General features: G+C 41.7%; 2 protein-coding genes across 3 annotated transcripts in view; one reads left to right on the forward strand and one right to left on the reverse strand.

The window, feature by feature from the left end:
* The window catches only part of LOC116940990 (uncharacterized), a 31,598-nt gene extending 27,313 nt beyond the window's left edge, over positions 1-4,285 (reverse strand). Inside the window, exon 1 of the mRNA XM_032951495.2 lies at positions 4,206-4,285. Within this exon, the coding sequence (XP_032807386.1) occupies positions 4,206-4,239 (34 nt within the window). The 5' untranslated portion in view covers positions 4,240-4,285. The remainder of the gene's footprint in view (positions 1-4,205) is intronic.
* On the forward strand, positions 90-26,325 carry ANKH (ANKH inorganic pyrophosphate transport regulator). Of its 2 annotated transcripts, none has more exons than XM_032951497.2 (13): positions 90-754; positions 1,226-1,358; positions 8,085-8,301; positions 8,841-8,959; positions 10,579-10,662; positions 10,945-11,112; positions 13,722-13,856; positions 14,994-15,086; positions 16,462-16,557; positions 17,869-17,998; positions 18,845-18,968; positions 19,333-19,432; positions 19,854-26,325. In XM_032951497.2, exons 2-13 carry the CDS (start codon positions 1,257-1,259, stop codon positions 19,965-19,967), a joined length of 1,482 nt encoding a protein of 493 aa, XP_032807388.1. In that variant the 5' UTR covers positions 90-754; positions 1,226-1,256; the 3' UTR covers positions 19,968-26,325. The 2 variants fall into 2 exon arrangements, with proteins under 2 accessions (XP_032807388.1, XP_032807389.1); XM_032951498.2 differs by having other exon boundaries at positions 90-730.
* Positions 26,326-26,473: the final 148 nt, after the last annotated feature.

Raw genomic sequence — 26,473 nt, forward strand, 5'->3', positions numbered from 1 at the left:
CCCTCTCCCCACAACACTGTCCACGACAGAGTTGCCCGTCCGGCACCGCGAGGAGGTAGGGGGTTGTTTTGCCGGACAATCCAGCCACACACACTGCTCCACACACACAATCCATCCAGATTGCTCCACACACACAATCCAGTTACACTGCTCCACACACACAATACAGCCACACACACTGCTCCACACATACAATCCAGTCACACTGCCCCACACACACAATCCAGCCACACACACTGCTCCACACACACAATACAGCCACACTGTTCCACACACACAATCCAGCCACACACACTGCTCCACACACACATTCCAGTTACACTGCTACACACACAAAATACAGCCACACTGTTCCACACATACAACCCAGCTACACACACTGCTCCACACGCACAATCCAGCCACACTGCTACACACAAAGTTAAGCCACACTGCACTGTGCACACAAAACCAAGCCACACTGATCCACACACACAAAATCAAGCCACAGTGTCCAACACACACACACAATCCAGTCACACTACCCCACACACTCAAACGCTCATCACACTCGCAGCCCAGAGAGCCCAGCCCGCTGCTGTGCCATGGAAGCCCCCGAGGATTAACGCAGCAGCAGCAACGTTGCGCAAGTGCCACCCATCCATCCCTGCTAAAAACAGCTGGTGACCGGGTACACAAGACACACGCGACAGGGTGGTGGGCTGGAGGCCGACGGCTACGACACAACAAGGTGGAGGACGGGCTAGAGAGAGAGGTCAGAGATAGACAGAGAGAGACACACACACGGGTTTGAGAGAGAGAGAGATTGAGAAGGGAGGGCTTCATGCCGATGACCGGCCCTGTCATTTATTTGCCCAACGTCTGCGACCGTCGACGGCTGCGGGGTGGGGAGCCACAGAGACGCGAGGGGCGGGCGGGGGTGGTGGTCACACACACACACGGGCGGTGGTGGTGGTCACACACACACGGGCGGGGGTGGTGGTGGTGGTCACACACACAGACGGGCGGGGGTGGTGGCGGTGGTGGTGGTCACACACACGACGCAGACGACAGAAGCGAGAGCGTCTGTGTGTGTGAGAGGACAGATATAGAGACACGAGGAACCAGACAAGGGGGAAGGAGGTTCCGTATGAGAAGGAGTGAGACAGAGAGAGAGAGGGAGATCGAGAAAGCGAGGAGGGCTGCGCTTTCTGGCGTGGTTGTTGTGTTTTTATTTTTGTCGCAGCCCGTGAGCTCAGTGGCGCAGGGGGCTTGGGATGTGCGCCGTGCCGGGCTCCCTGCTCGGCGACTACTGGCCCCTGCTGAGGTTCCTCGTGCCCCTGGCCGTCACCAATGTGGCCACGGACCTTGGAGAGCAGGTAACTGCTATATGACATGTGTGGGTTTTTATGTATGTATGTGTGATGATAACCTCCCTTAGCTGTGGAGTACACGCGCAGCCAGGATGCCGGTGTATTATGCTGCATCGTATTGTTGTGTTGTGTGCTACACTGTTGAAGAATGCACGCCGGGCCCGGCGCGTCGTGGGCGAAGTGCGCTTTGGACAAATGGTGGAGGATGATGGGTGGTGGTGACGATGGTGATGTTTGGTGGTGGTGGTGATGTCGACATGTGTTTATTATGGTGGTTTTTGTGGTGATGGTGGTGGTGATGTCGACATGTGTTTATTATGGTGGTTTTTGTGGTGGTGGTGATGGTGGTGATGGTGATGTCGACATGTGTTTATTATGGTGATTTTTGTGGTGGTGGTGATGGTGGTGGTGATGTCGACATGTGTTTATTATGGTGGTTTTTGTGGTGATGGTGGTGGTGATGTCGACATGTGTTTATTATGGTGTTTTTTTGTGGTGGTGGTGGTGATGCTGATAAGTGCGCGTTGATATTTACGGGTTTTTTTGTGATTTTTTTAATATCTTGGTTATGACTATTCTTTGATATCCTGATATTCTTTGATATACTGATCTTGCCCAGGATGACCTTGCCTGTTATAGTGGAAACGTTTTAGATTGCAATTCTGTTCATGATGAGCCATCATCAATCATTTTCATATATAACGATCTTGACATGTACCTTTTGCCCTGTGTTTATGTACAGGGCTATGTATGGTGGGTGTTGTGTGTAACACTATACAACTGTGTATAATATTTGAGTTATATTATCGTACTGTACTGTGTTGGTAAAGCCTGATGGGCTATTTGCTGTCAGGAGCCTCCCTGAGGCTACCCACATCAGGGATACGATGTTCATACATTAAGACGTTCGGGCTTCTCAATGCACAAACCATGTTTATAGTGAAACAGCTGTGTATATATAGTCCACATAGTACTGTACGTCTGCGGCAAAGGGCACTGTATAGTATAGACTGCATACAGTACAGTGAAGTACTGTACGGCACCGCATGCAACATAGCGTAGGCCTTAAAATATTTCATTTAAATGTACTTTTTTATATATATAAAGCGCTGCATTGTGTATTATTCACACTGGAGCCCGACGTAGACTTACACAGCCACACAGATACAGTGTCGGCACACGCAACGCTAAGCAAATCGTAACAAATGCTTTAACGTAACGGAACCTTAAAAAGCAGGGGCTGGGGCAAAATTCCTCTTTTGTGGCTGCCAATGTCACGAGCCGGCAGAACAGAAAAGGAAACGCCGCTGTTGCATTGGCACAAGCACAGCGAGCACCGGTGTGTACACAGGACGAACAACGCAGCACGCTTGGTCAAGCCAATGTGTGGACCGGGAGATGTGATGGGCATGGTTGTTGACCCCTTAGTGGGGGGGGGAGCAACCGTGTCTTTGTGAGTCATTATCTGGGTTTTTTTTTCCGCAGAGATGCTTTGCACAATGTTATAGGCATCGACGCGCAGAGGCCGGGACACGAACGGTGTTGTTGTTGTTGTTATAAGAGTGGCTTTCAAAGTCACACATTTACACGACTGCTAGGCCATCATGGAAACAGTTTAAGTTAGGGGGGTTTCAGCTGCACGAAAGCACATTCGCAGACTCCCACTCCGCCTGGAATGCACCACAAAAATGTTGCCTCACTCATGGAAGACAAACTTATGAGTACAATAATGGTCAAATCGGTATCACTGTGTACCCAAGGAGATCCCCTCATCCGCCGTCTCATAGCTCGTTAATTATATTATCCGTGGCACAAATATATCCGCAAAAAATGATATTAGTCGCTGATGTGCTCGTCCTATTTATATTTTTGGTGGATACGTGGTGTAAAATGTGTCCTTTTCTTGATTACCCAAGGTTGAGTCAGCCAGTTGTGGTGTCCCGGAAGCGCAAAATTAATTACATTTGTGTTTGTTTGCCAGATAAGTGTGGATCAACAAAACATATTTTCAAAGATTGGTAAAAGGTAACGGTAGAGGTGCAGGCTCTGCAATTACGTGTTCATTCCACTGATGGCCAAAATGCCTCCACGCAGCGAAGCTCCACAGATATCGACGAGACTGGAGCAGTGTTTTTCACAATTTTTTTCACCAATAAGACAGTGTCAGGGCTGCCATACATTTGAAACCATTGAGATTTTACAGAACGCTGCTCAAGTGGATATTTGGCCTACTCTTCTACAGTGGCAAGACATCTTGGAAGAGGTAGCAGTACCCACACTTTACCCCACATTACATTGTCACAGATAGGGGTGGATAGAGGGATTCGCCAGTAGCAACCCGCACCCCCATATTGATTCCATTTGTGGGGTCTGGGTAATAACATTTAAACCACATTTTATATTATTTCCAGCATAGGGTACTGGGTGTCCAAGATGCTGAAGTGCAAAATAATTGCCCCATTATGGTCAGCTAACTGTCCACATTCCCCCCAAATTTTTACACATTTTGGGTACATAACACAATATTCATAAGCGTTTTGGAGAATATAAGTAACAAAATGAATAAGCAGACAATATGTCTCATTCGCATATCTGTCCAACATTAAAACTAAAAGTACTTTTTACACATTCCATCAGCCATAAATATCTGGCATGTCACCAGCATTGGTTTGCTATTTAGACATTGAATGTCAAAACTGGCCCAGAGTTTGCTTGTGTTGAACCAATGCTGCTGAAATTATGCACTCCAGAAAGGCCACGTGGCTGATGAGATGTGTAAAAAAATATATATTTGTTTACGTGGAGGGACAGATATGTGAAGCAGCCATATACGCTTAATATATTTTTTATTACCTTTGGGTAGCAGCAGATGGTGGTGAACCAACATGAAGCACTGACGCCCACATTACTTGTGACTAAATGTCCATGTCCCTTAATCACAGCACGATTACAGAGACCAAACAGATGCGGCCATTAATTCTTAACAGACATCCTGTTCTTAAAATTCAAAGGATGGTGACCTTTGTGGATGGATCTGCTCTGTAAATTTGTTCTGTTGGTGTCTGGTATGTCTGCTGACTACTTTTTGCTAGCATGGCATTCTTGCAACATATAACACATAAAATGCATGACAAGTTACCAACCCTTACCTTACCACTAAGACCAGTCCAAAACACTATGTAGAGTAGGTTATTTTGTGGAACATTTGTAACTCAAAGTGCCCTGACGTTATCCACTTTAATCTCGTTTTAATAATAAATGGATAATATAGGCAGCATGCAGTTATAAATTGCCACCCCTAATTCTAAGAAGCTTTTGCAAATATTATTTACAATTTTTTTTAATTAATAGGATTATGCAAGTTACCACACTGCTGCCCTTCAACACATGGAACATATTGTAATAGTACTGATCCATTTTTAGATACCCTCTTCTGGGTCTTAAGGTTAAATGGCTTATCCCCAGAGCTTCGTTGCTTAGCAGTAAGTCATTAAGTGGCTAAACATCCCTTTTTTATTAAACCTAGGTTATATAAGGCCTTCATATACAGTATATGAAAGACAGACATGTACTTTACAATACAGTTGACTGTATTCACTGCTTGAATATACATCTTGGGAAGCATTTGCAAGTGGTTCTTTAGAAGCTCACTTGTCGAGTTTATCATTTAGACCTACTAAGTAAATACATTGAAACAAATACAGTTAATTAGATCAACAACACAAACTTAATTTCTCTAAATTTGTGTAAGCCTGCAGGCACTTTGAGCAATTTGCTGCTTAAATTATGTTGGATTACATTATTCCTGAAGGCACAAAGGCTGTGGACTAAAACATTTAATTTTAATATGGAGAGACTGACTTTTCTCTGTGGTTTTTTTACGAGTGCATATTGATCCAATAAAAAAAATCAAGATACACATTTTTTAACTATCTCAAGCATTGTATTTTGAATTAATCCATAAATCGGAAGTGACATTTATATCACGTCACTTTCGCTGTTTTCCCGCAATAGAACTAGTGGTATGTGGCATTGGGTGACATTGTCAGCAGAAAGACATTTCAGAATAGTACACAATGAGAGTGATTCAACATCTGAAAACGTTTCCACACTGGCTTACTATAAAATATTTTTTTGCTAAATTAAAGCTGGCATTTTTGTATTTTTTTCGATAACAAAAATTCCCAGTTATCTTCCAGTTGTCTTATTGGTTATATCATACTCTTTGGTTCTTTCGGTAAAGTCACGTAGGTAGAATAAATAATAGATCACGACGTTTCGATCGCAACACAAGCAACCGTCATCAGGTGTGAAACAAACACAGCAGGAGGACTGCTGTCCTCCTGATGACGGTTGCTTGTGTTCCGATCGAAAGGTCGTGATCTATTATTTTTTCTACCTACGTGACTCTCCCGAAAGAACTCAAAAAGTATGGATTCCGGCAGTCACGAAAGCTTCAAGTCAAGATTGGTTATGCCATGCGGCAAAGCAATAGACATTCAAAACTTTGAAACTCGCAGTGCATTTCCCTTTGTCAAAGAACTGCCTCAAGATATCAGATCACAGAACTACTTCAGAGGTCACTTAAATATCACTCTTTATACTTCCTAAGTGAAACCTTTCAATGCCCTTCAAAGAGTGTTCATCACATGTCAATGAACCAAAATGTTTACGTTTCAGAACTGGAATAAGCCAAATAAAGTAAAACATTTCATTTTACATTATTTGTTTTTTTGTGCGTAGTCACTTGTGACCAGGTGGACACTATCAACTCGCTACACTTAAACATCAGTAGAAGCTTGGATTTCAATGCAGGATAATAACGTTCATTGGAAGAAGAAAAACACCCTCAAAGCATAATGTTTCCACCTCCATGTTTGACGGTGGGGATGGTGTTCTTGGGGTCATAGGCAGCATTCCTCCTCCTCCAAACACGGCGAGTTGAGTTGATGCCAAAGAGCTCCATTTTGGTCTCATCTGACCACAACACTTTCACCCAGTTGTCCTCTGAATCATTCAGATGTTCATTGGCAAACTTCAGACGGGCATGTATATGTGCTTTCTTGAGCAGGGGGTCCTTGCGGGCGCTGCAGGATTTCAGTCCTTCACGGCGTGTTACCAATTGTTTTCTTGGTAACTATGGTCCCAGCTGCCTTGAGATCATTGACAAGATCCTCCCGTGTAGTTCTGGGCTGATTCCTCACCGTTCTCATGATCATTGCAACTCCACGAGGTGAGATCTTGCATGGAGCCCCATGCCGAGGGAGAATGACAGTTTTGTGTTTCTTCCATTTGCGAATAATCGCACCAACTGTTTTCACCTTCTCACCAAGCTGCTTGGCAATGGTCTTGTAGCCCATTCCAGCCTTGTGTAGGTCTACAATCTTGTCCCTGACATCTTTGGAGAGCTCTTTTGTCTTGGCCATGGTGGAGAGTTTGGAATCTGATTGATTGATTGCTTCTGTGGACAGGTGTCTTTTATACAGGTAACAAGCTGAGATTAGGAGCACTCCCTTTAAGAGTGTGCTCCTAATCTCGGCTCGTTACCTGTATAAAAGACACCTGGGAGCCAAAAATCTTTGTGATTGAGAGGGGGTCAAATACTTATTTCCCTCATTAAAATGCAAATCAATTTATAACATTTTTGACATGCGTTTTTCTGGATTTTGTTGTTGTTATTCTGTCTCTCACTGTTCAAATAAACCTACCATTAAAATTATAGACTGATCATTTCTTTGTCAGTGGGCAAACGTACAAAATCAGCAGGTGATCAAATACTTTTTTCCCTCACTGTAAGCGTAAGCCTACAATGCCACTTTATATTACGTTGAAACATTACACCAGCCATTCATTATGGATGACATGAAAATTTAAATATTAACACCCATGAACAGTGCTGCTATATTAAGATTATTTGAGTGCAGCATAATGCAGAGTTGGAAGTTTACATCCTCATTTATTTAGCTACGTGCACATGCCAGGCATTGGCTAAGTGATTGTCAAATGTAATCTTTATGCCATTATCTCATTCAGGCTCACCGACACCTAACTTGATGAAATGTTGCATACCATGAGTCTTAATTCTAACGTGGGAATGTAAATTACGTTTTAGAACAACAATGTACAATACTTAATGAAACATTTTCACATTGTATTGGAATACATCAATATTGTTTTGGAAAACTCTTAGCTTATGAAAGCTTCCAATGTTAGCGACGTTATGTAATTACAGATTAAGCTGTACGCAAGTTTCTAACCATCAGTGAGGCATATTCTTAATACTCTGCTCTACTTCAATGCATGGAGAAGTTAACTTTATTGTAATTACACCAACTTCATATGTTTCTTCAGCGAGTAATTTCAGCATTGCTGTTTGCCAAAGTGTACGAATACTGTTTTCCTGTTCAACGTGTACTCTAAACGAGAAGTGCACCTGAGGGAAGGTAAAAGAGGCAGTAACTACACGCACTCCGTTGGTTTGTTGTGTGTGTTTTCAATGTATTATTCTAAATAGCTAATAATTGTGTATGTATATTTCTGCATATATAATTAAATTTTATTTATATACATTTGTTTTCTCAAAATTATTTTCTCCCTCCAAAATGTTTAGCTGAGTGAGACAACTGCTGTCAACTAAAACAAATTTTAGTAAATTTGTATATGTATTCGATTGCAACCCCCCGATACTTGCGTCCCTACACCGCGTGCCAAAAAAATAAATCTGTTTTGCAGGCTTTGAATCGTGGCATCGCGGCAGTAAACCGCAGCTCGGTGGAGATGCTGGCCAGCTATGGGCTTGCTTACTCTCTCATGAAATTCTTCACGGGGCCTATGAGCGACTTCAAGAACGTGGGGCTGGTGTTTGTGAACAGCCGGCGGGACCGTGCCAAGGCACTGGGCTGCATGGCCACGGCGGGCGTGGTGGCCGCGCTCTTCCACATGCTCATCGGTCAGCAGAGGTGTCAGACTATCGTAACGTTGTGATTGGTCAGCAATGATTAGGAATGTCGGGCTCCTAGGGATGATGAGCTGATAAGCTAGAGTTGAATAAACATTTGTGGTTGTGAATAATTAGTCTTTCCCTGAGTAATACGTTTGACACGTAGTTCTAATATGATATTAAATTGCTAAAATATAACAATTTAACAATCAAATTAATAAGTCGTCTGTGGTAAAGTGTCAGTAATGTGTGGGTTGGTAATTATAATCTCAACATTTTAAGGAGGTGTTTACATGCATTATTAGATAATAACTAAATGGGAACTAAATATCATTTGGATCCTAAGTGGCTACTTGAAAGCAATTGATGTGATGTAATTTCTTAAACTTGAATGATTTCTATTGAATGATTTTTTTTCCTCTTGTAACATTGTTCTCATAACGCCTAAATGTTAGATTTGGTGTTATTTTTCTGAACAAGTCGGCATAAATGTAATTTATCTGAAACCAGTATAAATTATAGGAATCTAACATTTCCACCTGTTGCAGCCTATACGGATATGGGCTACTACATCATCAACCGCCTACACCATGTGGATGGGGTGGTGGGCACGAAAACAAGACAGGCTTTTCTGTACCTGGCCGCCTTCCCGCTCATCGATGCACTGGTGAGCAGTGGTGGTCCTCTAATTTAAAATGAGAGAGTTACCTCTTGTCATACCTTCCCCCTTAAAAAAAAGCTAGCCCGTTCCTCATCTGGCTTCTCTTCCTTTTCATAACCGGTTTGGCTTTGTTGAAAGTGTGTACATGCATCACAACGTGATGTAACATTGTCCCAATAAAAAAAATATTTTAAAAAATGTGAGAGTTAGAAGAACCTTCAGCCAATGCGTTGGGAGTTATGCTTTGTGATAATGAAGACCTATTCTATATTTATGCCTGAATCTCTTTTGAAAATATAAAACGTAAACGTATATCCCTTTGTCATTTTACTATTGGATGAGAGCCTTTCCATTCCTTGTCGGTCATGGTAGTTGTGACCATACTGCAACACGCTGGTCAATGTGGGTTGGTAAAGGGCGGTTTACGGGAGTAGGTTAGGTACCAATCACCACCGTCTTTAGCCATGGCTGGGAATATAACTCCGGTACCCAGATTCATATTACAGTCTGCTACTTAAAATAAGATGTATTGTTTAAATACACCTCTTTTTTTCTCCGTGCACCTCTCTCAAGCTCGCACACTGTCTTGCATTTGGACATTAAATAGAAATTATATATGTTCTCAAGCATAAATGCTTGACATTACAATTGGCGTTCACTTCGCAGAATTTCCCGGAGTTCCATTATGTTTTTAAATAGCGTTCCCAGCCTGGCAAGCACATCTCATCCGGCAGAGGCATTCAGCCACCCACCCACCCATGACAGCTCCAATATATAGTGATCCTCTGTCCCATATCACAGAAATGTTCCCCTGCTACATTTGAATGTTAGATGGTCATCGACTAATTAATAACGCTCTACAATCAAACAATAACCAATTAATAAAGCTTAACAATTGGACATGGACTGCATTTAAGTTTTTATAGTTCAGCATTTTGAGTTGACTGCCAAAAGGAAAAGTTACAGAAAGCGTGTTTCGTGTAGAGAAGCCATTGTGTATGTTTGACAACCACTTTACATTTACACATGGAATTTTTGTAAACAATACCAATGTCACACGACCTTGTTCTATGTGTCATTCTAATAGTAGGACTCTGTTTTATGATGATAGGACTTCAGTGTAAAGTAGATTTAAATAATAAATAAGTAGACTCTGCATTCCTCTGACATTGATTTTATTATACCTTTTTTACCCAAGTTATCCCATTTGTTCTGCATCAGAAAAGAATGCTTTGGAACTCATAGAGCAGAACATATTCCCATGTAAGAGAACAGTACAGGAAAATAAATGTCACAGAACTGATCATGAAAAACTCAAGCGACCTCTTATCCACACTCGGGGGCAGCATTTTCACATCTGTCCCACGAAAGAGTAACGTTCGTTACACGACAGTCAAATTGATACTTTTCATTCTGAGAGCTTGAATTTTGCCAAAAGAAGTGTAAAACAAATTTAATATAATGGATTTTATTGTCAAGTCATTGGTGACTGGGCTGAAACAATAAAACTCACTCCACTTGAGGACCCAGGATTTCAGCGGTGCCAGCTTAGCATTGAGACATAGCCACCAGGCCAACTTCCTATGCTGTTGTTTTGACTGCTGCCCTTCGCTTGTACTACTCAGGCATGGACGCATGCAGGAATCCTGCTCAAGCACAAACACAGCCTGATCGTGGGCTGCGCTTCCCTCTCTGACGTCTGTGCCCAGGCGAGACCCCTTGCATAGCACACTCCACTCAGCTACGCCATCACTTCATCCCAGCACATTCTCGTTGCTCTACAGAGACGTATGCAATTTGCATGTGCGGAATTGATTTTTACACCTGCCCACTTGACCCATGTTTATAAACAAAGCACTAAATCGTTCAAAGTTTATTTCCTTAAAGAGATGCAGTAAATCCTACCACGACAGCCTGCTCCCATACAATACATGCGTGGGCATTGATTTTGTGGGCGATGTTTCCCGTTCACATGACCTCATCCTTCCTAGGTGGTGTTCGTGGCTGTGTTCCTGCAGAGTCGGCTCGAGTGCGCCGAGCCTATGCTAATCCCAGTGCTGGCACTCTACATGGGCTCACTCGTCAGGTTCACTACGCTGTGCCTGGCGTACTACACCAAGGTGCACCACCTCCTCCCGCAGCGGGCCGGCGCGGACACGGTGAGTGTGGCAGTGCCGGGCGTGATAGGGGGGCGGCAGGCAAGGCGGTATCACTGCACGTGGCCATAAAAATTGCTGACTTGTCCAGTCTTCCGCACATTGAGGCAAACTTGAGTTGTGCCAACTATCGCTTACCTGTTCAGCTATGGACGCATTTCATAATGTCTTTTTTTTGTGTGCATACGTGTCCTTCTTATTACCTAATGTAAAAAGAGTGATTCATTCATTTTCTTGGGGAAGGCATTTTTACATCATTACCAAAGGTTGCAAGTTCAGTGATATCGTTCCACGATTAAAAATAATCTATGCCTTGAGTTTCCTGGCTGGGTGCTGACTGGGCTCCTCCACACCCCAACATTGACTCTTGTTAGTGGCTGCAGACCATTGCCAACGAAACAGTGGAAGAAGTTCGGAAGCCATATAATAGCGACAACGAAGAGATGGGAGGAACGAATGCAGAAGACTTGACATGGTTAATTTAAAATTGCTCTAATAAAAAAATGTCCATCCATAAATATTATTGTTTTGCCAGATTATTCTTTCAATACTGGAGAATATTAACAAAGCATCACAATACATATTATCTTGGCATTTTATTATGTTAAAAGCTGATTAATTTTAGTGCTCTGAGTACAGGTTTGTGAGAAGAGTGAAAATGACAGTTGTCTCATTTTATGTTGCAGAACAATGGGTTCTGTACTCGTAAGAATGACAATTTAAGCAATTGGCGGGACCCAGGGGTCCCATCACTGCCCCGGGGTGGGAAAAACCGCGTAGCGACACGAGTCTTGCCTTACCGACAACAAAACTAGTGTCAATCGATTGGCCTCGTCGAGAGCTACTTGGGGCACTAAGTTTCGTAAAAAGTTGAAAAATTACATAAACACCTTCTTTGGTTCTTTCGGTAAAGTCACGTAGAATTAGAATAAAATAATAAATTGATAAAATAAAATAACACAATAAAATTCTCACGACGTTTCGGACACAACACAAGCGGCCTTCATCAGGTGAGGGGACGAGAATTTTATTGTGTTATTTTATTTTATCAATTTATTATTTTATTCTCATTCTACGTGACTTTACCGAAAGAACCAAAGAAGATGAATCCTTGCAGTCACGAAAGCTTTAAATCGAAATTTACATAAACACGTTAAATTATCTGCGGGCGCGGGCTCGCCTTGGCAAAGAAGCTGAGGATCGACGGCTGACCGGAGGGCATTGTCGCCGCCATCGACTGCGGCGGACGCCTGGGCTTGCGTTTGGCCGGTGGGGTGGCGCCCATCGTGTTGATCGCCGCTTGCTGGCGCTTGTTGGCGCGAGTCTGGGCGGGCGGCGCGTTGCTGTCGGGATCACGAGTGGGCGGACTGAAAAATAATAATTATTGACCTGATTTTTGCGGGACCCCAGGGTCCCGCCAAATGATTCAATTGTCCTTGTCCTGCTGCTGTCTAAAATAATTTTGACAAAATTTCGCCCTTTTGATTTGCTCGTCTAAAACAATGGTGTGTGCATTACACAAGCATTATTTATGGTGATGTCATATGACATGCAAGTCGTGTTGGAAGGACCTATGATCCCAATCACACATTTTTCTATCTACAAATCACATTTTGCACAAATAATTGTACGTACTTTCAGCCTGCAGTAACCTTTTCTGTCTGACGAGTATCTTATTACTTACAGAGTTAGAATTGGTTCATTAATAATGTCAAGGAAGAGTCTGACCAATAATTATTTTGTCCCAATACGTCTATGAAGTATTTGTTCAGGGCCTCATCATGGGATATAGTGCTCCAAACTATATTTGTTGTTGACAGCAATCAACAGACAAATGGAGCTTGGACTAAGTCAAGGACAGGGATTAAACCGTGGGTAGGAAAGTCAAATAGGAGATTAGTGAATTCTGCCAAGCCACAGCGGCAAGGCTGAAACAATGGAATGCTTATTATTAAAGATAGTTTTCTAGAGCAAGCCAATGGTACATTTCTAAAAGTATACATTAAAAAAGCAATAATTATTTCATTAACTAAATTAGGGAAAGTAAACGAAAAATCTACAAGCATTGTTATTTCAATATTTTACACTTGTCATTGCTGAGTTTGGGTATTACAGATGTCTATTGTTCCCTATGCTACATGCTGATTTTGTCTCTGAACTAAAAATACAGTTGTACTCACAGGAGCTGTGCAAAATATAAAGGGGCACATGTCAAAAATGCATGATAAAAAACAATCAATTACTGTAATATGTCTTCGACCTCATATTATAATGTTTGTAAATATATTTAATAAATAATATCTTTACTCAATAAACTGTCAGTGTTAAGACTTATTTTCAGGATGGTTCCGCTTTAGGTGTTTAGCTAGTTCCCTTTTTGACCATTTACGAGTGTATTATTGACTTAAGGAAAGTAAGTGGGCTTTGGCAGGACACATCGCCACTGGACTTGAATGGTGACAGAATGGCATCCAAGGCAAGGAACAAGCTTGCCGAGACTGAGTAATGAAATCGATTGATAAATAGTCCCTGTCTATAGATGATTGCCTGTCTTGACTGTTGGGGTGGTCTCTGAGTTGACGCTGCTCACGTGTGTATGACTGTGCCTGCAGGGTGAGGCAACCGTGCGCAAGATGCTGAGTTTCTGGTGGCCACTGGCGCTCATACTGGCCACTCAGCGCATCAGCCGGCCAATAGTCAACCTGTTTGTCTCGCGGGACCTGGGGGGCACGCATGCTGCCACGGAGGTTGGCAGCCTAGCACCTGCAATAGCTAATGTACTACACAACCTTACACATGTACATTACAATGTTTTATTACTGATGCAGCTGCCCGGTGAATTTTCTTATATTTTTTATGACACTAGCACTGCTCGTACATTTTGGTGGGATACACGGCCGGGGTGGAGGGTGGGTGGGGCAGGAGGTGAGACATCAACACGCACGAACCTAACTCAGCACTGTGGGTTGCAGGCAGGGCCATCCATAGTGGGGTGCAGGGCCCGGGGCAAACCACACTGTGTGGGCCCTCCGACGCCTTCAAACTAAACTGGAACGACAGTATTACATTTTTCACCATAACGTCGAAAAGTGCGAGGCCCGGCGGTCACCCCAATTCGCCGTTCCCTAGGGACGGCTCTGGTCGCAGCTAACGTCATAACGCAGATGTGCACAATGACGTCAACACTGTACATTTGCCCGCCTATGCGCCAGCCAGCAAAACTTTTTTTGGAAGAATATAGTACTAGTTTACTCTCCTTGATAAGTCGGCAAGTATGGATTCATGATTGAGATCGGCGATATTCTTACGATAAGTGCATTCAATCATGTGTGTTACGTTGATTGTTTTTGCTTTTGTATATATAATGTGAATTGCTTCACTTAAACGCTATGGTCGCGAGATAATCAACAAACTTCACAATGGGAAAAATATACTTGAATCCCGACTTGACATTAGTTAATCTGATTGTTAATTGTAACATTCATTCCAATAACGCTAAGGTATTGTATATGTAAAACATTGTATTGTCTTTGAATGATATACACTTTATATGAAAAAAACTGGTAGATCACAATACAATTGCCTAATGAGGTCAATTTAGATCTAAACTTATTTTATAAACTTGTAATATCATTGAATTCCTAATTGCAAAATGCGGATTAAACTGCTAGATACAAATGTTCATAAAATGTGTCATTCTCCTGTGAAAATCACTGCAAAGTGGTATGATATCTTATCATTCCACATCAGCATTAACCTTTCTGCAACTGAGAAAGCAAGAGATTTCACAAATAATTTCCTGAACGTTATTAACTGACGAAAGCCGTGCTGATGCTGCTAACGTCTCGTTTCCACCTCTTGTTGTTTTTCCTTCCCTGGGGCAGGCGGTGGCGGTGCTTACTGCCACATATCCCGTGGGCCACATGCCATATGGCTGGCTCACTGAGCTGCGTGCCCTCTACCCCGCCTTCCACAAGGTACACTGGAAGCCTATGTTGTTTCTATACAAGCTTATAAAACATTGCCTATGAGTCTATGAGCAAGCTGTATACCCCTCACCCAATCGTGTTCCTCAAGATGTTATTGCACTTTTGTTATGTAATTTTTGAATACTTTTTTCTAAGTTTGATCCCAATTGTTCTATTGGTGTTAATTCATGAGACGAAGGATATCAAAGAGGTGCATCTGACGTCTGTTCAAGTGACCTCTGTTCCATGTAGTAGGGGGCAGCACTTTCCCACCTGCCCTGCCATTGAGTGTAATGCTAATTGCATCGTAATGAAACCAATATTTTCACAGCTGGAATTGTACCAAACTAAGTACAGGACCAAATTCTAGATTTGAAGCTTTCGTGACTGCAAGGATTCATACTCTTTGGTTTTTTCGGTAAAGTCACGTAGGTAAAATAAAAATAAAATAAATGAAAACAACTCAATTAAATCACGACGTTTCAGAGGCAACACAAGCTTCCGTCTTCAGGTGGAACAGTCACAGTACTCGCTTTCGTGCAGCGCGCCATCGCTTCCCCCGAACCCCCTGCAGCATAACAAAAGGCGGCTTAACTCAGCCCCTCCCCCCCACCCACGTCCCTTCCTGGCTCTTACCCCTCCCCCTTAATCTGTATATAATCTCGGTTGTCTCAGAGCTCTCCACTTGATACAGCTATTCTGCTGTGACTGTTCCACCTGAAGACAGAAGCTTCTGTTGCCTCCGAAACGTCGTGATTTAATTTAGTTGTTTTCATTTATTTTATTTTTATTTTACCTACGTGACTTAACCGAAAAAACCAAAGAGTACAGGACCAATGTTAATTTGATAGTTTTTGTGCAATCATTGGTGATATACCCAAACTCAGCAATGACAACGTAGGGTCTTGAAGATGGTAGCTCAGCGCTCTGACTATGTGAGCCAAACATGTGGCAATGAGTAGTTGTATTTATTGACTTGGAACAATTTCTAGGACATACAATCTACTTGACATTTGTACGTCACTTGATCTCTACATTTAGGAGCTCTCAAATTTGGTTTAAACACATAATGTGATGGTGACTTGGCTGATATAGTTCATAACTTATGTATTTGCAAGTATTGGCAAGCAAACTCGTGATATAAATTGACAGAGTATATTTTTAATAGACATCCTAAGTTTTTGTTTTAATGTAGGTCATGTGTGGGACTCTTTTCATTTGGGTATTTACATTTCTGATCAGATTACAGTTCCATTTTATATGTGGATTTTTTTTTTTACGAAAAATGCTAAATGGAACAGTTAAATATATTTGTAAAAACACAAAAAAAGGTGAAATCTAATACACCGATCAGAATATGAACGTATGTTTGGTATGTTTTCAGAGCAACCCAAGTAACAAGTCAACGCTGACAAGTTGTAACGTCAACCCAGCCAAAATAAAAAACTTCACGCTTGTCTGCCTAGCGATCTCTTTCACGGTGAGTGCGTGAACACCCCGCCGCATGGCTGGAAGCTATTTCCATTTGTTGAGCACAACTCGCCTTAATGCGTTTATAATGAGGTTTTCGTTTCTCTACTGAAAATTGGCTATGCATTGCACGAGTTGTGGATTATTTTCTACCCACGAGCCAAACGTCTCTGTCTGTATTTCTAAATACTGTCTGTCCCTTTGTAAATGTTGAAAAAATCTAAAACTTGTTTGGGCCATGTTTATTAAGTTAGGGCAGGTAGATAACGTTAGATTAAATATATTCTTTGTACTTAAAATTACTTGATGTGACCCAGGTCTCTCAATGGGTGTATTTAATCTCCTGGTTACGTAAAGGATTTCGATTTACTTGGCTATCATCAAAAGTGACAAATCTGTGAAACTAATTTGCAGATGTATTTTGGAGAATATCTGCAAAATAAACAATATGAACACAGTAGTTATACCTTATCTAGCAACCAGGCAGTGTTGTTTAAACAGGTCTAACACTGCCGATGAGAATCTGAAAGTTGAAACTGATTGAGAGTTTGCCTGCTTAAATAAATGCTGCTTGGTTATGGACTAAAATGTTGTGTTAATTGTTTGTTATTTCTTTATTTAGTTATTATCTGATTACGTAAGATTTCTAAGTCTATAAAGATGTAACTTCATGTCATTTACAGTTCTTTGTCAATCCACCACTCCATGAAGGCCTCCCCACACTATGTCGGTCATGAGGGTTATTTGACCATACTTCACCTTTCTGGTCAGTGTTGGTTGGTGAAGTGGTAACCCAGTGCTGGTTCAGATGTCACTCGCGACTGATGTTAGGCATGACTGGGGTTCATAACACAGTTCACCAACCCCTGCACTGACAAGAAACATGTGGAGTTAAGCAGGGCTTAATTTCTACCGGATCTGGCTGGGTCTGTGATCTTGAAAATATTTCCTCACCTTACGCACCATGTCCAGTATACCCACGTCCTATATATGGTTGTGGCTACTAGTCAGATGTCTACTATCGTCTGCTGGCAACCCCTAAAATATTCAGTGACCAATGAATCACCCACATTAATGCAGAAAATGAATCCCACTGCACTGGTGTCGACCCTGACTGTGCTTTTAAAGGATGTTAGGCATATAAAATACTGGCTTACCAAGCCAGTATTTGATTTGTGTCCATGGATGCTATCATCATTCGTGAATTTGCCCAACAATGATAAACTTGCACAAATGGAAAGGTAAACATTGAATAGACGGTAGTGTGTGCGTGTCATTGTAGAGGTCTTGTTGCCATGTGTGTGCTGTGAAATGTATACAGCTGTGCATGGTGCTCTTCTGGAGCCCGGGTCTCCCCGATGGGATCCTGGTCACCTTCATTGGGGTAGACGACGCTTTCGCCAACAGCTGCATCATTCCTCTCAGGATATTCTCCTTTTTTCCGTTCCCAGGTAATATTTCCAGTAGCTCAAGGTCTCTGGCAAGTGGTTGTCTAACAACTCTTTCAACAGATTCGTATTCAGAGCTCTTAAATTATCACGGAATGTTTTCCAAGGTTGATGGTGACCTGGAGTAGGTGGCACGTGGCTAGTGGCCACAGTCATAGCGAGAGGTGTGATGGATGCGATGTGCCGAGTGCATAAAAATTAAACGTGCCACCGGAAAGTTTCAATTTTAGTAAACTTTGTATTCAACCTGTATCATCCCTGGCTGTGTTTTTTAACAATTTTATTCAAATACTGGCATGTCTAGCTTAATGCAATAGTGTGCATAGGAGTTGCATTTTACAATGCATGATGGTATTGTAATTTTGGCCATGGATATGCTCATCAGTAACAAATTTACACGACATAAAAAAAAAAAACTTCAGAACTGAATGTTCCATTCGTGCTGTATTATCACAACATGTTTACCATCAAAAATTTACCATGAGTTATGTGACACTTCCCTAAGGCCATTTCACCCACCTGTAACCAATCTTCTTGTATTGTTGCTCTCGACATGCTTGTACCCGCTGGGGGAGGAGTAAGGGAATAGGTGAAACATGAGCTTTTCAGTCAGCACATGAAATCTGAGAGCATGGGCAAATTTATTTTTAAAAATATATACACGGCACGCTACATACCATTGGCCCAAAGGTAACACGTGCACATCCATGACGCGGTGACATGAACACCAGGCAGCATGGTAATTACACCGTTGCTCATCTGGCTCTCTGTCTATTTATCTCTTGGTGTTTTTATCCATAAGTCGACGTTGACGTCACCCTAAGTGGCGGTGCGTGCTTCTTGCGGCAGTGACGGTGAGGGCGCACCTCACGGGCTGGCTCATGACTCTGAAGCAGACGCGGGTGCTGGCGCCCAGCTCCATCCTACGCATGATCCTCCTCATCACAAGCCTCCTGTTGCTGCCCTACCTCGGGTGTGGTATTCACAATGGGTTCCTTCCTGGTGTCATAGAACAGGGGTGCAATCTTCACGCCTATTTATAAAGCCTTTTTAAGCGAGTATTGGCTCATAGACGTATGTACACTGGCTCACAACTTGTATGCAGTTACTGGTGGGAGGGGTTGGGAACAACAGTGAAAGTGATGCAAAATATTAAATGCACATCAACATACTTTTACATATCTGGCCTAGAAATGGAGGCAATCGTGGCAGTGATACGAGGTCATTGTCAAATCGAGTGCATTGATCCGCGATGACCATATGGCAATTATATTGCTGCTGCTGATGCTGCTCACGATGATGCTGATGATTAGGGCATGCGTGCTGTGCTTTTGCAGGGTGCACGGAGCCCCGTTAGGTGTGGGTTCCCTCCTCGCTGGTTTCCTCGGGGAGGCTGCCATGGTGGCTCTCGCTTCGTGCTACGTCTTCAGGAAAGAGGTTATAAATAAAACTGCTATCTTGCTTACAAAAGTGTAGCAATAAACGTCATTGAGGAATGAAAAACACTTGATTATGCCGAGGTTAAGAATATGAGTGTGTAGGCACTAAACATGTACAATACAGTACGTGAAATGTATATTTAACATCAAAATGCAGCCTTATCGCAAAATACTGTACAGAAACAGCAGGAATATTTGTTTTATAGAGGGAGCGTGGTAGTCATAGACAGGAGAAAACAAGGTCTTGAGCCTGAAATTGAACAGGGTCAGAGAGTCAACATGACTAACTAGGCATAATAAAGTTCCAGACTACGGGGTTTTGTCACAAGATTTAAAATCTGAGATAAATGTATGTAATTAATGTATGTGTAAAATGTGTTTCGTGCATGAGCCAATTGATGCCTTTGTTTGTTGAACAGAGACACGAAGCACTGATAGATGGAGAGAGCATGGGTGACGGCGAAGGCGATGCAATATCTGAGACCGTGGTCATGACGGACGAGTCCGAGACGAGTGAGGACGACTACCTGTAGCCTCGGTCTTGCTGACACTGGGAAATCAACTGACGGCCGGTCCATAGTCACTCCTCTGCTCTTACCCCCAGTGCCAGTGCCCGCTACCCTCCTTCACCTGACCCCCATCCCCTGAGATTTCTGCTGTAGCATAAAGGTCATGGCGCATTCCACACAACTACTACAGAGAGACTGCTCTATGTGCTGCTGGACCTTGTGTATGCTTTGGTAAACTCTATCGGAGACACAACCAAGATCTGACAGTAAAAATTGCGTTATTCATTGTAGTTACATTCAAGTATTTTCCATGGACCAGAAATACACAGTTTAAATACTAGCAGTCATTAAACTATTATAGATTCATGTTGAACTCATGCAGTGGCTCCGGAGATAATAGTAAAATATGTTAACGTGTTGAATACATTTGGTTGCTTTTATCTGAGATTGGCCGATTACAACAAATGTAGACTGTCAATTGTGGAAATGAAGGTTGTGAGAATGAAAGTACTTTTGCAGAGGACCAAGACAAATTGAAGCAGACAAATTTAACATCAAAAAATGTAGAACCATATTTAAATTGTCTGCTGGTGGAATTCCCCGTGCCATGGAGTTGAATTGATTTATTTCACCATCGGTTTAAAGCCGTCATATTGAGGAACATGACAACGCAAACTACACAGTACTTGGTCGGGGTGGGAAGAGGACATATCTTTCAGATTCAAAGGTATATAAACTACAGCGTCCCCAAAATGCATCTGAAGAAAGAATTAAACTTTTGTTGGATGAAGAGGATTTAAAGAGCTCCCTATGCTCTCTGACCACGTTAAAAGTCTACGTGACCATACTTGCCAACCCTACCGCTTTAAGTGGCAGGCTGCCAATGTGTTTTGCCATTGCTGCAAGCCAATTTTCAAAACTAATAATTTGAAGGCTTTATATATAACAAAAACGAGTATTTTTTTGACGTTTTTTTTGCTTTGGAAATCGGTATGCGCTAAAACCGTTTAAAATTCGTCATCCTACCATGTACATCGGTACACAAGTTTGCATTCCACATGCAACATTCCATAGGCGTAGTTTACAGCTTCACACCAGTGCATATGTAGGCGGAGAGCTTCCCGTGTAGCTATGCAATTTGCTTGTGTGGAGAAGGGGCCTTCCATTTTGTCCGAGTGCCATGGAGAGGGTTTTGCAGCAAATGAGAGATTAATGAATGCTTTGCAGTTTTTTGTTTTTCTGTTTTCAGAACAAAGGTGCTGATTGACAGTTAAGGTCACAGTGCTGCATTATATAGGCATGGCCACCGAATGGTTTTTCAGGCCAAATACAATTTAATTCTAAGGCCCAGGGCAAATTCCCCACATACCCTCAACCCCCCCTAGCCTACCCCTCTCTCTACAACCATGGTTATAGGGTGACATGTTCAGGTTTGTAAGCGTGTTGGGTAATCCTCTTTTGTGCAGTCACCACCTGCATGTGAAATTTGCAGAAAGTGATAAGTATTTAAGTTTATTTGCTGGTCACCATGTCCAGAAACAAATATTTGCTTTTGGAGTGATGCAGTTCAAAAGTTAAACCCAAATGTTTCCCCAAACACCAGTTTCAGCTTGGGAACAAGCAGCTATTTGCTTTTTTCTACATCGCCCATCTTTGTTTCGTCTTCTATCTGTGCTGATGTTAATGTTCTCTTTGCCCATTAGGATTGTTTTACATGGCACTTGTTTCCATGTATTTAATTAATACACAGTAGCTTATATCTGCATTCAGTTATAATATTTTAGCCGAAATATGTTGTGGCTTTTTCCAGCAGTATTTTAATTACAATATAGGACATGTGTAGATGTTATTTTTATGCAATATTTTGCCACTGCTTGAGTCATGCAGTAACTTTGTAGTCGTTGGTGTGGGATTGTGCTCTTAGCTTTACTGCTATTGCTGTGTATCCATCTGTGATAGTTTTTTGGGAAAAGAAATAATTTGTATATGAATGGTTCTATCCCAGTTGAATTGGCACTCAAAATGGCACAATGCCCTATATGAAACTGGCCCTGCCCATTGTCTAGCAACTGAACTCAGCTTACTCCATATGTGCATTTTCACTCTGTTAGTTCTTCAGTTTATCAGTATTTTTTGAAAGTATAATGTCCATGCGCCCTTTTTTGTTTAAAATCCAGAAAAATTCTGAATTTAATGAAAAAATAAGAAATATAGTTAAAAATCACCCAAGCCAACAGCAAAAAAGGCCATGGAGTGTGTGTGTGCTTGTATATTAAAATGTAAAATACTAAATGATACAGAATGTAATCTAAAGTTGAATGCACATGAATGCAGCACCGAGAAACGGTTCATTTGTGTTGAGAAAGTTTGTTTTAGGTCTACAATCGGTTGTTTGATGGTAATGAGAAGGAAATGAAAATGGGATTCGTTGCTTTAAACATTGTTGCACTTTACTTTAAAGGTATTTGCTTTGCACAGTATAAAGCCTCCACATCAAACTCTCATCTAAGGTTCTCAATTGCACAAGAGCTAAATCCCGAGAAACTTATATGTGATTGGGGTGTAACTTATGGCTTGGAATGCAATTGTGAGATGAGGATTTAACAGAAATTCTAACCAGATTTTAGTTCACAACAACGAGTATCACCATTAAATTTTGATTTAAAGCTTTCGTGACTGCAGGGATTCATATTCTTGGTTCTTTCGGTAAAATGTTTCCCTTCTACGTGACTTTACCCTTCTACGTGACTTTACCGAAAGAACCAAGAATATGAGTATCACCATTATCAGGGCCAGATGTATTTTGAGGGAGGCCTGAAGCTGTTGAAGCTTCGAATATATTCAATGTATTCTCCTTACTCTTTTATCACCAGCCATGCTTTTCATGTCAAACACTCAATTGTTATTACCTTGGTTATTTTTGTATTTTTTTATTTGATATGCGAATTGTGGTGCCGCATTAAAAAAATACCTTTGTATTTAAGAACATACTGTAACTGGTAGGAATACACGTTTTGATCCTGTGGAATTAATTATTTACCTGGCAGGTTATGTTATGGAGATAGTATTATTTCAGACATTGTAAAGAAGTATAGATTTTGTGAGCCCTTCAAAATCCCAGGCCCTGGGATGCAGCCCTTAAAGCCCCTCTGATAATCCGGCCCAAACCATCAGCATTTGACAAGTAGGACGATGTCTATTTTTTGGGGGTAGAAAATGCTCAAAAAGAGCCATCTGTTGAACAAGTAGGCATGGTCGTTGAGCATGCAAGGCCAATCGCATTTTTGTTCCCACAGTAATATCCATCGATTATATTTAAAAATGTCTTACATCTTGGGCTTCATGCGTTTAGGCTTTCGTATGCCTTATGTTTGATGCTGAGACAAGTGCATCTCTGGTAATTTAGTGCTTGAAAAAAATCTATAAGTGCACTATATTGTTTTAATCTTATTGTTCGCATTATTTTAATATAAAACTGATGCCTTTGTTACAGTACTGTACATAAGAACAGATGTAATATGTTCTCCTTGCGGGTAATTTATTTCGGTGTTATTTATACAAATATAACTGATGGACCGATAACCGATACGTTATTGACGTGATTTGCATTTCGAGTAAATGAAAAAAGCTGACATGTTTGTGTGTTATCAAGGCTTATCGAATTTCAGTTGAAAGTAGACTTCATTATCCTTTTAAAAAAACCCATCTATGCTGAGCAGTATCATCCTAAAGAATTACATACTCTACATGTTTGCAGAGGCATTGGCATTTTTTTCATTCAGCCTGTGTGCAGAGGCTCTGCTGCATGTACAGGGTGGTCCAGATGTCCTGTGACCCTTATTTCATTCTCAAAAACGTAATATTTTAAAAGTAAGGTTTATTTAAAAACAAATTAATATTTAAAAGAAAACAATGTTTGGGGTCAATTATGGGGGCGGGGGGGGGGGGGTCAGAAGACATCTTGACCACCCTGTACATGACACAGCAAGGTTTGCCTTTACATATCTGGCAGTTTAAATAATTTGATAAATGACATTGCACGTGCCTCATTATTGATGCACCAGAATTCTTCTTGATAATTATTTATGTAAATTATCGATGGTGTCTGCAGTGGCTGATGAGGCCGATCCTAGAGACAGGTGCGACCACAGTTCCTGGCAGGTGTAGATCCGGGCGTCGCTGAGGTCGGGACTGCTGCTGTTTTTATGCTTTGGCATGGCTGGCCTTCAATATCTGGACACCTTGAGTGCACCGCAGCACGTAGCTCCTTCGCAAGAATCTCTCGAATGTTAATGTCGACATTGCACTGCCTCAAATGTTACTCGTTTTTTAAACTTGTAGAACAGCAGGAAATGTCCACTGGTCGCTTGCCGTCCTGAAGCTCGCAAGAGAAAGAACGCTTGGTGCATGGGAGCTATGAGCGCACAATAATGACCTCTAATGCTGCTACATGAAGTACGACTTCATTGTGGGAGATACGGTCTTGTCATTTGATCTTCAAGACGGCTCTGAGACTGCTTTGGTGGAACTTCTCCAAGCTTCTGGTGTGACGCCAGTAACTGGTCCGAGTTTCACAGCCATAGAGTAAGAGATGGAATAACGGCTGTGTAAACCTTAATCTTGGAATTATCAACTTGGGGCACTTTGACGGGTGTTATGGATGGTATACGAGGACTGGAGTTTGAGAGGCCCTCAACAGGATATTACTTAAGGCACTGAATGCACATTATACAGTAACAAGATGTATTTGGGGAATTTTACAGTAACATGGGTGTCCCAATCTACATTACTAATACTGTACTTTGTTTAGAAGATACTTGTCTAAAATGTTGGCACGTCCCAGCGGACATGCCACTACTTTACAGATGTGCTAAATGGAAGCAGCGTCACCTGGTGGCCTCTCAATGCTCCTTTCCAATTAAATATACGCCAAATAGCTGATTACAAAAATCAGGCGATGGACCATGAAATCTAAGTTGTAGTTTTCCACAATTCTATACCGATTGTGGTATCGTAATTTCACGAGACGAAATATCCAGATCTCGAAGTGCAATTAATCGTATAAAATGGCTCAATGCAGACATCACAACGCTACCTACCTCTGAAACGCTTTCAGGTGATGGTGTAGTGGGGGGGGGGCAACACTTTTCTAAGCCACTCGGTAAAAGTTCATTCCATAATCTCTTTAAAAGGAATAACCACAATATGAAAGGAATGTAGCAATACAAATTACCAAGATTAATATAATGGGGTGAAAGTTTGCCAACATTAAAATCTCGTTTCAAATGTAACATTAACAAAGCCTTTAAGTTTACAAACAAAATGGTGTTTTATGTAGTCAACCCCATGGTCGTAATTTTGCCCAATAGGCTGTAAACCGGTTTTGTAAGATTGGCATTTCAAATGCTCACCAAGCCGTTTATAGATTGTATGGGCAAGGTGGAATACGGTATTAATACTTTGGCCAAGCATGTAAAAATCCAGATTCATTAAAATCGAATCATGCATCTAATGGTAAGATCCATTGTTTTAATTCCACTTTTGGGTGTATGAAGCCACTAGAGGCGCTAATTCCGCTTATGAAAACATTCTGAATAACGCATGCCTTGGCGACCAGTGATGCCATCTAGCGGAAAGTCAAAGGACACCATAAAACTAGCGAGGACAAGATGGAGTTAAGAGCCCCAATGAGAATATGGATCCGAAGACAGCATAGCGATGGTACCTCAAAACATTCTTATAACACTGAAGTTGGCAATGAAAATAAGTGTGCAGACAAATCTATTTACGGACTAAACAATGTTCAACCTCGCCAGTGTTGTCCATCAGTCACTGGACCATTTCTTCATGAAATCATCCATTCAGACCTGCACAAGTCTTCAGGGCTGCTAGTTGCAGTCCTTGTAGCGATACACATTTCTAGTCAAGGCATTGGTGTTATAAAATGGGTGTCGCAACGCCTTCATCGAACGAGTTTAATCATTATAGCATGGCCACAGTACATAACATTCTGTACTTCAGTTGGCCTTAACTTCAAACGCCAGTGCAATCCAGTTTAGTTACTTTTTGACGCAAGTTCCGGTAGTGTTAATTACCAAGGGCAACATCCATAACAGTACGTGCACTGCTCTCGAAAGTCTTATCAAGGGAGCAAAGTCTTCACAGCTGGACATTAACGCAAGTAAAACTGTAACTGGGCTTAAAATGTTATTTGTTCGAGGGCTGTATTGGTTTGTTTGTAATGCTGCTAGAATGACAAATTTCAAAATCTTTACAAAAATATCAACGCAAGGGGTCACAAGTGATCATCTTTTTTCAAATGGAATTTGGACGGACAAAAACGAGTTGTATTAAAAAGCCAATCAAGATAAAATCTTTTTTTTTTAAACAAAAAAATTACGACCAAGTCATTTGACGTTTATCTGTGTAATGGAAAGAGTGCATGTGGATTAGCACTTGTAAACAATTCTTGCCTTCCACTGTTGGAAGCTTAGCGGACATGCTGTTATTTACTGCCGCTTGACGTCATA

This window comes from Petromyzon marinus, chromosome 10 (genome assembly GCF_048934315.1).
Source record: "Petromyzon marinus isolate PM22_M1 ecotype Great Lakes invasive population chromosome 10, UKy_Petmar_22M1.pri1.0, whole genome shotgun sequence".
Taxonomy (NCBI): domain Eukaryota; kingdom Metazoa; phylum Chordata; class Hyperoartia; order Petromyzontiformes; family Petromyzontidae; genus Petromyzon; species Petromyzon marinus.

Bases quoted from the DNA above. Each gene is read 5' to 3' on its own strand.
- ANKH (XM_032951497.2), top strand. From the start codon at position 1,257: ATGTGCGCCGTGCCGGGCTCCCTGCTCGGCGACTACTGGCCCCTGCTG. The intron at 1,359-8,084 runs GTAACTGCTATA...TCTGTTTTGCAG, and splicing joins CCACGGACCTTGGAGAGCAG to GCTTTGAATCGTGGCATCGC. The intron at 19,433-19,853 runs GTTATAAATAAA...TTTGTTGAACAG, and splicing joins GCTACGTCTTCAGGAAAGAG to AGACACGAAGCACTGATAGA.